The sequence below is a fragment of the Pimephales promelas genome, chromosome 1, assembly GCF_988280905.1.
Source record: "Pimephales promelas chromosome 1, fPimPro1.hap1.1, whole genome shotgun sequence".
NCBI lineage: Eukaryota > Metazoa > Chordata > Actinopteri > Cypriniformes > Leuciscidae > Pimephales > Pimephales promelas.
Genome location: NC_142769.1, coordinates 359,025 through 369,685, shown reverse-complemented (window position 1 = coordinate 369,685; position 10,661 = coordinate 359,025). Strand labels below are relative to the sequence as shown.

The following is a 10,661-nucleotide window of genomic DNA, read 5'->3' as shown; positions in this document are numbered from 1 at the left end:
AAATTTAGGACTCGTCGGTGGTTCTGTCAATCGCTGCCACTTCGTGTAAATATCTGTTTTATTAATAGGCGTGTATAACAGATATCTCCCGAATCCCATTGGATGGAAGAGGTGACAGTTCACGCGACCGTTACCGGTGACGCTTTCCGTCCTGCAGTTTGATTGGTCGTTGACGCCTGTCAATCACCTACAATAGTTAGGCTGCGTTGTGTTGTTGTGACAGACGTTACGTGCGTCTCTGACATGATATGAGGGAAGGTTGAGTGTTCTTGTGCGACAAAAATGTAAGTATTTGCGACGTTAAACTTACAGTTTTCAGTGACAAACACAGCTTGTGTTTTGCTACACAGCGTGTTGCTTTTTATTGTAATTCATTAGAAGTTAACTTATACGTTGCGTTACATTAAGCTGGGCTAAATCGCCGGTCTCGTTATTTTGAGCTAGTTTGAATGAGATTACGGTTTGTTTTGAAGCGATTTAAAGTACGACGAAGTGCTCGTTATGGTTTTTAATTCTGAGGCGTGGAGATCTGGATTCGTTCTCTTTACGTTGTGACGTAAAGTATAAATGCCGTTTAAATTACCGTGTCAATACTTTACGTCATCTTATACTTTTTAACTATGCAAAAATACATTAGTTACCGCAGTCAATAAATATAATAAATATATTTGGAAGGTTTAATATGTAATTTTTAATAGGAGCCTATTTGCGTTGTTGGTTTAATATAATATTAATTGTAAAATGTTCGCTAGTGTCGGATAAACTTGATTATGACTTTTTGAACATCCTCGCATTCTGGTTTCCTTCAGGAAATGTTCAGGAATGATCTTGAACGTAGATGATATGATCTTGAAGAGTATTTGACCTTCTTTAGTGGCCACGTTTTGTCCAGACTCAGGGTTTCTCCTAGTGGTCTGTGTGAGAACTGCAGCCTATAATTAAAATGAAAGTAAAAGCACAAGTAATAGACACCGTTTTCATATAAGATTGTTGCATTTGCATTTTAAAAAGGCTAGAAATCACACACGTCAAAATAATTGCAATTTTTTTTTTGCCTATGTCATGCTTCGCTATTTATCAAGATTTTGAAAACTAGTTTTTCTTATGCAAAATGCAGTTTTGTTTTGTTGATATTATAGAGAGCTTGTTTAAAACTTTAAAAGACTTTTAAGGACAAATATTCCTTTTTAAAATACAAATGCGTCATTCAATTTATAAAACTGATCCGAGATCAGGTAAAAAATAATAGACTAGACTAGCTAATAAATGAGAAACTTTTTAAACTAATTGGATTATTTGAAGTGATCACATTCCTTTTTTAGATATTGATTTTTCACATAAATGAATGTTTAATCTGCAAGTGTTATTTTCCTCCTCATATTTGTCAACAACAACAGTGTGTTTTAATTGAAACGGTGTTATCCTCATAATTTGATCTTCCGTCTCTGACAGCGATCACTGATGCTGAAGTCGAGCGCTGGTTCTGATCACTGATGCTGAAGGATGGCCGGACGATCGAGCGCTAGGAAGGTTCGTAACGAGGACAGTAACCCGTGCATCGAGGTCAGTCCCACAACACACAACATCTCTACTATACCGAAAATCGAATTTTTTTCTTAAATATTTGCTAAATTTGAATTATAGTCTACTTCTAAAGGCAATCTGTGTGTTAGTTAGAGGATAGCAGTGCTGTATTGTCTCCTGTGTCCACAAGAGGGCGCAATGAGCAAATATAAAACAAATCAAGCGTCGCATCTTGACATTCGGTTTTTAAAGTGCATTAACATGTGAAACAAGTGTTCTTCAATAAAATCTCATTGTCTTAATGTGCATGCAAGGAAAATGAGGTTATAAACCTGTGTATCTAGCATCTCGTCCGCACTGTACTGGATAAGCTAACAGAAACACGGCGCGTCACCCACGTGTGCCGATCTGAGCTGAACCTGTTGCTGTCTGTGTTGTGTTGTAGGAGAGCGACGGGTCTCAGCGCTGCATGGATGCGTACGGCTACGATAAGAGCCGCTGTTCTGCGTACTTCATGAGGTATAAGAACTGCAGGAAGTACTGGGTGAGTTTGGCCCACATTCATCCACACAAACTCAACACTTCTTCATATTCAGCAATATTACTGATCTCCTGTATTGACATCATTATATGAGAACTGATCTGAGCTGGACGATGACATCACCGTTTTTATATACACTAAATATATACGTTTTTTACAATAAAATGAAGCATCCCTGAACTTGCTTAAACTGGACTGTGACGTTATTTTCTTCTGGAAACAAACTTTGTTGCATTATTCTCCTGTTCTCTCTGTAAAGCATAAATAAAGGTGCCGTGACATCATGCATGTCATTAGAGACGGCGACTGATGATTGGACGGTGAGGAGCGTGTAGTCAAACCGCATAATCCGACTATCGTAACACACACTAATGTTGTACACACACTCTGGCTTAATTAACCATTTCACCGCCGTGTTCTGTAGAGATGTGCCGAACGTGTATGCTAACATGTGCCTAGCATGCTAGGGCGTAGGTTTGGTTTAATGTTTTATAACCGTATCATATCACATGCCATGGGCGTCAAACTAACGTTACTGAGCATTTTCTTATTCTGAAAGTCTTCATGATGATGTCATCTCTTGGAGTATCTGAAGGTCACGCTAATCACACGCACGTTAGAAACGCTCAGTATACCGCGATTACATGCCATGCTACATCAAACATGCTGATCTTTGTCATTAAGAATAAATAAATAAGGTTTTTTTTAATTCCTTGGATTGGACTCTTGGTAAAGGTCAAATGCTCCTGAAAAAAGTAGATGAACTTGAACTCTTTGTGTTTAAAAATGACGCATTGGAAATTAATGAGATAGTATTTTCCTCTAGTGGACGCGTTCGGTACTGCACTCAAACACTCATTTACTGAGATATCAACCTCATATTTGAAACACAATTTGTTTAGATTTATGGCTTGTTTTTGCAGTTTTAGTTTTGTATTTTCTATAAAAAGTGAAAATAGTATTTATGTGCATTTTTGGTCCAATTTTATTTTATTTATTTTTTTTGTGTACGTATTTTCACTTCAGCAATAATCTGCCAGCAGTCTTTAAAAAGGGACCACACTTCTTCAGTCTGTGCTCCAAGTCTAAATTGGAGATTTCATTTTCATGTCTATACTCAAAAAGGGATTAATATAATGCATTATAACTATGGCATAAATATAATTTAGCACCATAAAATCCCCTAAAATATAAAAAAAAAAAACATCGATCTATATAGTATTTGCATTTCATTTACTGTAAATAAAAATAAATGAATTAATTATGTATGAAGAAGTGCGTGAGTGTTTGTTCTGGAGAATAAACGCGATCTCTCCCGGTCTCAGCACACAGTGATGCTTCAGCGCCGGAGAGACGGAGTCAAACCCGACATGCCGAACGCAGAGGAACGGGACCAGATCCTCTCAGCACTCGGAGGAAAACCCTACTGACATCATCAGACCGTCTCCTGACATCATCAGACTGTCTCCTGACATCATCAGACTGTCTCCTGACATCATCAGACCCTCCGCTGACATCATCAGACTGTCTCCTGACATCATCAGACCCTCCGTTTTTTCAGTCATTCAAACTTGAACGTATTTTGAGTAGGAGTGTGTGTTGTGTCAAATTGATTTCATTAAAAGCTTTTCATTGATGCGTTGTTCTGAGAAATGCATGATGTTGATGGTGGCTAAGTGTCCACGTTCAGCAGTTTACAGCGGATTAATTCCCGTAAGCGTTCTCGTGGAGTCGTAATTACAACTTGTAACCTGGGAATTCTCCTACTTGTCTCAAAAATACCATGTTTGAAATACAATGACACTGCCTGTTATTATGTGTTAAAATGTGGCTTTCTGTTGTGGTCTGGACCAATCAGCTGCGAGCAAAGGGATGTAAGTCTGACGCAATTTAGCCACGCCCCCGTATCTCGCTGTTTATTGGCAAACAAGAATTGCCTGTCTTGCCTTTTAATTTGTTATATTTATGTTTTAATTTGCTATATTTATATTATATGAATTATAATTATTTATAATTCATAGTTAATTGACAATATACAACTTTTTGCATTTAAATGAACAAATAAAAGCTTTAATATATAAAGCGTGTGTTCTTTTGGAGGTCGATGTGAACCTATATAAAGTTTTGTTTAATTTCAGTTTTCAGTCGTCATCAGTGGTGTCCACATGGGGGCGCATGCGCACTGCCCACACAAACAGCGGACATTTAACCGTTAGAAATATTATATTTCTAAAGACGTTTAAGAATTGACCCTATAGGATAAAGGGAGTCACACTTGAATTTTCTCATTTTTCAGACATGAAATTTCTAATGCCTATAAGATATTTCTGTGTACAACTTTACATGTCTAGCCTGAATATTTAGTTACATGTATAAACTAAAAATGTTTATATATAATATATATATATATATATATGTATTATAGACTTTAAGGTAGAGTTAGGCAGAGTTCCACTGCTTATAGCAGCTCATTTACTGTTCTTGCACTAGATGTGCAGTGACGGGGGAAACGAAGCTTTTGAATCAATTGAATCAGTTGATTCGCTAAATGATTCACTGAAGCGGCTCTCGCTGGCGACCTCTGCTGATCAGATCAGTGTAAATGCAACAAAAACTCGGTCAAAATATATAGAAAAACGCCTTTAACAAACCAGCAATGTTTCATTGAAGCGGTCATCAAAATGCGATTAACTAATACCATTAAATATGACGTTTCTCTACGTCTTGTAGAGCTTGTTTTGTTGAGCAGTAAGAGACTTAATAACTAGAACTCCTAAGTTTTTATAATGAAAATGTGACATTAAATGTCTACAAATGTATAAAACCGATCCGAGATTAGGTTAAAAAAAAAGTCATATTTGTTCATGGGTTCACGCAGACTCGTTTACTGGAATCACGTGACTGGGCAGTTTGAATCGCGCCCCGATTCACTGGTTCGAAACAAATGATTCGCAAAGTGTTCGGATCTTCACGAAGCGCCATCTCTAACACACATTTCATAAATCATGTGAATGTTTTAGTTCTTCTGTGGAGCTGATATATGTCTTCATAAAAGTGTAGATTTTTAAGAAGAAGAACTATACTATAATTGACAGATTTATTAGTAAGAGCCACAATACTACACAGAATCAACCACTTCCATTATACAATCATTAAGTAAGTCATTAAAAAACATAGTTAAAAGATATTTAAAAAATAATCACCATCTATAATAGTTAAACTCTACAATCAGAAATGGCTTCTTGGGTGCAAATTAAGTGCAAACGGTTAAAGAGGCAAAACGTTGATATTATTAAAACGAAACTTCTTCATATCGGATGAAACAGAAGTGCAGATTGGTCACAGTATGGGTCAGTTTTAAACATCTATTTCTTCATGCATGTTTAATGTGTAAATATTCCTTCTCTCTCTCTCTTTCTTCATTAGTTGATTCCCGGTTCCTCTCATGGTGGAAATTAGTCGCTCTTTTGCCCATGACCTTTGAACTGAGCCATGAAGCTGAACACCCCCAGGTATTTGCCCAACAGCACACCGATCTTAGTGGGGAGAAAACTGTGTGACGGAGGAAAAGCAGCCGTTACACACACAAGCACATCGACCGACGAGAATAATAGTTTAGAAAAATACAATTTAGAATTTTACATATGAAACATTTTCAGACGAACTGTTGTGAGTCTTCGAGCGAATCGATTCGATTTAGTGACTCATTCATAAAGACGGACAATTGCTTCGTTCTCGAATGAATCGGTTGAATGACTCGCTCGTTAAAACTTACTGTAAGAAAGAGGCTTGCTGGTTTTAGTTTCATATATAGAGTATAATTTCATGATTCATTAATATTCATTGATATTCCGTGTAAAGTGAGGAAATGGTGTAAAAAACTATTTTTTGATGAACATTTATGAACCTCTTGGCCTTTATGTGATATCTCAAAATGTGCATATAAACGTGTGTAAGTGTGTTTTCTAGAGCGAGATCCTCGGCACTCACTTCCTCAGAGCGATGATGACGTAAATGACTCGAGGCATGTAGAGATAAACCTGATCCCGGCGGACCGCGTCCACAATCTTCCTGCACGCGTAATCCGGCTCAAGAACAGGCATGAGTCTGGGAAATCTGCAACACACACACACACACGTAAGGGTTTTTATACTGTAAACTGTATTTTCTCTACCCTTCCACTAACCCGACCCCATCACACACACACACACACTTCTTACTTAATGTTGACGCCGTTGAACATGCCGGTGTTGATGAAGAACGGGCAGACGATGGTGGTCTTCACTCCGTCATAACCCAACGCCAGCAGCTCCAGCGCCATCGACTCCGCAAACCCCACCGCCGCAAACTTACTCGCGCAGTAATCTGACGACACACACACTCACACTCACAGTAATCTGAGGATATCTGAGAGATATTAGTGTAGTGTTGATATTACAGTTTTTTTTATTTGCTTTGGTACTATTTTCACAAGTAAGGTGTACATTTTCAAAACTCTTAGTGCTAATTTGTTTAATTAGTATTAGTGCTAATTTAAACTCTTAGATGCACAACAGATCATCAAAAGTGCACTTTTGTCAAACATTTCATCATGTTTCCAACTGTGTTAGTACAATTCACACAATCGCAAAGTATCCTTTTCACAACACAAAATAAGTGTTTCATCTACATTATTGTTTCATTCACAGTATCAAACTTTTGATTTGCATCTCTTTTTGTTCAGTTTAACACTTTTTTTTTTATTCGCTTTGGTACTATTTTCACAAGTAAGGTGTATATTTTCAAAACTCTTAGTACAAAAACCCAAACTGATCACACTTGTAACGCAGCTCGTCATTCTTTCAAAACCTGATGTAATGCTTTCAGTCAGTTGGACATGTTTTCAGTCCACATAATCATTATTTCAAACACAAGATTATTGTAATATGTAATGAGAACATTTGGTTTAATCACTGAAACACAACAATATGATCTTCTTTCAGTTTAGTACTTTTAACAATCAGTTCATCCAACAGCAACCAATGCAAGATACATGTTTCAAATCGGCCGTAGAAGTGCTGAAATGAATATGCTACAGTACTTTAAAAGACACAGTTTTACTGTAACATTAGGCAATACACTTACAGTACCCAAAATTTACATAATCTATAATTTCCAAATATCCATCATATATGTAATCAAGTTACTGTAAGGATCAAGACATCCCCTACAATCATTTAGGCAAATTATAGTTTTTATTTTTCAGATATAATTGTAACATATGTATACTTTCTATAATGAAATGTAACTACAGTAAATGAGAACAAAACATAACATTTAGTGCACACATTACTGTATATAGTGGCCAATTGTGGTTACCACTATGTGAAATCAATTAGCTATAACGAGTATTCATCATGTGTGGTTACATGTAATTTACTGTAAATATTTATACAAACACACATTTTATTTCTGTAGTTCTCAAAATCCATATACTGTATATTGCTGAAATGAAAATCTATAGGTTTACCAAATGATTAATTGATTAATCATTAAGATCTGTTGGATTAAATAATAGACAAAAGTGTTAAACTGAACAAAAAGAGATGCAAATCAAAAGTTTGATACTGTGAATGAAACAATAATGTGGATGAAACACTTATTTTGTGTTGTGAAAAGGATACTTTGTGATTGTGTGAATTGTACTAACACAGTTGGAAACATGATGAAATGTTTGAAAAAAGTGCACTTTTGATGATCTGTTGTGATTTAAGCACTAAGAGTTTTGAAAATGTACACCTTACTTGTGAAAATAGTACCAAAGCAAATAAAAAAAAACTGTAATACTTTTGTCTATTATTTAATCCAACAGATCTTACTGTAATGATTAATCAATTAATCATTTGGTAAACCTATATATTTTCATTTCAGCAATATACAGTATATGGATTTTACAGCAAGAACTACAGAAAAAAAAAATGTGTGTTTGCATGAATATTTAAATTACATGTAACCACACCTGATGAATACTCGTAATAGCTAATTGATTTCACATAGTGGTAACCACAATTGGCCACTATATACTGTAACATTCATTGTGATGTGGACAAGAATCTATGGCCAAATGCTCACAGGCTTGATCCAAATTACAGTAATTTACTGTAATGTGTGCACTAAATGTTATGTTTTGTTCTCATTTAGTTACATTTGATTATAGTATACATATGTTACAATTATATCTGAAAAATAAAAACTATACAGTAATTTGCCTAAATGATTGTAGGGGATGTCTTGATCCTTACAGTAACTTGATTACATATATGATGGATATTTGGAAATTATAGATTATGTAAATGTTGGGTACTGTAAGTGTATTGCCTAATGTTACAGTAAAACTGTGTCTTTTAAAGTACTGTAGCATATTCATTTCAGCACTTCTAAGGCCGATTTGAAACATGTATCTCGCATTGTTTGCTGTTGGATGAACTGATTGTTAAAAGTACTAAACTGAAAGAAGATCATATTGTTGTGTTTCAGTGATTAAACCAAATGTTCTCATTACATATTACAATAATCTTGTGTTTGAAATAATGATTATGTGGACTGAAAACATGTGCAACTGACTGAAAGCATTACATCAGGTTTTGAAAGAATGACGAGCTGCGTTACAAGTGTGATCAGTTTGGGTTTTTGTACTAAGAGTTTTGAAAATATACACCTTACTTGTGAAAATAGTACCAAAGCGAATAAAAAAACTGTAAAGATCTACTGTACCTGCCAGTCCATTGACTCCGGTGAGTCCAGCAGAACTCGCTATACTGACCAGATGACCTCGATTACCAGCAATCATAGCAGGCAGGAACGCCTTATACATCTGAGGAGGAGAGACAGCATATCATGAGCAGAGACAGATAGACAGACAGACAGACAGACAGACAGACAGATAGATAGATAGATAGATAGATAGATAGATAGATAGATAGATAGATAGATAGATAGATAGATACCCACCCAGAAGTGTGCTAGGCTGTTGACCTCCATGGTTTTCTCCACCAGTGCATCCGGAGAGTCCATGAACTTCTTCCCAGTAACAATTCCTGCATTGTTGATCAATATCGTGACGTCGCCGACCTCACGCTTCACCTTCATAATCAAACGGAACGAGTCGTCAGTTACACTTCGTATTAGCCTGTTAAAAATGTTTACTTCAAGTTTTAAGTGTTATTTTTTTTAGCATTAGCCTACTGATGAATGAGCTGAAACAAGTCAAAGTTGTGTAAAAAAGACATTTAAAGTGTAACTACTGAAAATAAACGGTATGAGTGAAAGAAAGAGAGTAGAAATCATGATGTTTATGGTCGTTACAAGATCGCGTGCGCGTGCGCGTGCGCGTGTCCTGACCTCTACACGTCACCGTGACAAAGTGCATATTACACCTGGACCCATTTCTTTATTTTAATAGACAAAGATTTCAATGGGAAAATACCATAAATATAAACAAAAATGGGCTAAAGGAAATGGCAGTGTTGTTTCAGAGAGATAGCCAATGATATTGACGTACTTCTTGGGTTGAAAAATAGTAAAGCAAAATGGTCTCAATGTGATATGACGATTTCAAATGATTTCTCTTTTCTCTAAATTACACTGTATATTTTCTTTTCCTATTTGTTGTAGTCTATGTTTTATATTATTTTATATGAATGACATTCAATACATTTAAAAAAACATAATAAAACAGCACCTGGCTCGCGGTCCTGTACACCTCCTCGCGCTCGCTGCAGTCGCAGGTGTACGTGTACGCGCGCGCCCCGACCTCTTCTTTTATCGCGCGCGCGGTCTCTTTGAGCGCGTCCTCGTTGATGTCCCACAGGACCAGGCGCGCGTCCAGGCGCGCGAACTCCAGCGCCATGAGCCGCCCGATCCCGCCGCCCGCGCCGGTCACGAGCACCAGCTCCCCGGACACGCTCTTCCGCCGAACCGGGACAAACAACCGAACCAGCGCTTCTAACGTGAAGAACAGCGACAAGAAGAGCACCTGGAGCGTCTCCAGGAGGAAGTTCATGATGATGGCGAATAGATCCTGGAGGCGAAAGGGTTAAACAATCAACTTTATTCAGTAATCCTCTCTCGGCTCTCAGCCCTGTCGAGTCTCGCCTCAGCCGTCACTGACACCGCATCTCGCCTCTGCCCGAGTGTGTGTCTATATGTGTGTGTGTGTCCTCGACCTTCGCTCCGGTGTCCGGTTATCGCTCCGTGTTTACCGAACACAAAGTTCAGTCTAACGGGATGTAGGGGGCGTGGCCTCGGGTTAACCGTTTGACGCCCGCGAACCGCCCTCACGACGCGCGCGCTTGAGGAGTCTCTGCTCGCCTTCATCATTAGCCTCCAATATCTTCATAAATCGTGAAGCTCATTTCATAATGCTGGGAAATTAATAAGTGGAGCTCAGAACAGGCTACACAAACATGAAGACGCCCTTATCTTGGACATGCGATCTTTTAGGAACACTTTATTTTACTGTGTCCACTCCGTACATATTTTACATAATTACATGCAATTCAACCTCAACCAAATCCTAACCCTGCTAACCCTATTAATATTACTCAGTACTAAATAT

General features: G+C 37.4%; 2 protein-coding genes across 2 annotated transcripts; one reads left to right on the top strand and one right to left on the bottom strand.

Annotated features, from left to right (window-relative positions):
• Positions 1–140: 140 nt before the first annotated feature.
• chchd7 (coiled-coil-helix-coiled-coil-helix domain containing 7) lies at positions 141–3,831 on the top strand. The gene is made up of 4 exons (XM_039673092.2): positions 141–284; positions 1,453–1,563; positions 1,970–2,068; positions 3,391–3,831. The coding sequence occupies exons 2-4, from the start codon at positions 1,504–1,506 to the stop codon at positions 3,493–3,495; spliced, it is 264 nt and encodes an 87-aa protein (XP_039529026.1). The 5' UTR covers positions 141–284; positions 1,453–1,503; the 3' UTR covers positions 3,496–3,831.
• Positions 3,832–5,148: 1,317 nt separating this feature from the next.
• On the bottom strand, positions 5,149–10,323 carry sdr16c5b (short chain dehydrogenase/reductase family 16C, member 5b). Its single transcript, XM_089130866.1, has 6 exons — positions 9,786–10,323; positions 9,056–9,187; positions 8,819–8,918; positions 6,286–6,430; positions 6,056–6,181; positions 5,149–5,617 (listed from the first exon to the last, which is right to left on the bottom strand). Exons 1-6 carry the CDS (start codon positions 10,104–10,106, stop codon positions 5,521–5,523), a joined length of 921 nt encoding a protein of 306 aa, XP_088986992.1. The 5' UTR covers positions 10,107–10,323; the 3' UTR covers positions 5,149–5,520.
• Between the last annotated feature and the right edge of the window lie 338 nt (positions 10,324–10,661).

What these genes read in the sequence shown, in the direction of transcription:
- chchd7 (XM_039673092.2), top strand. Translation starts at nt 1,504, where the DNA reads ATGGCCGGACGATCGAGCGCTAGGAAGGTTCGTAACGAGGACAGTAAC. An exon ending in ACAGTAACCCGTGCATCGAG is followed by an intron (nt 1,564 to 1,969) that starts GTCAGTCCCACA and finishes GTTGTGTTGTAG; the next exon opens with GAGAGCGACGGGTCTCAGCG. An exon ending in AGAACTGCAGGAAGTACTGG is followed by an intron (nt 2,069 to 3,390) that starts GTGAGTTTGGCC and finishes TCCCGGTCTCAG; the next exon opens with CACACAGTGATGCTTCAGCG.
- sdr16c5b (XM_089130866.1), bottom strand. Translation starts at nt 10,106, where the DNA reads ATGAACTTCCTCCTGGAGACGCTCCAGGTGCTCTTCTTGTCGCTGTTC. An exon ending in TGTACAGGACCGCGAGCCAG is followed by an intron (nt 9,188 to 9,785) that starts GTGCTGTTTTAT and finishes TTGATTATGAAG; the next exon opens with GTGAAGCGTGAGGTCGGCGA. An exon ending in TTCAACGGCGTCAACATTAA is followed by an intron (nt 6,182 to 6,285) that starts GTAAGAAGTGTG and finishes TGTGTGTTGCAG; the next exon opens with ATTTCCCAGACTCATGCCTG.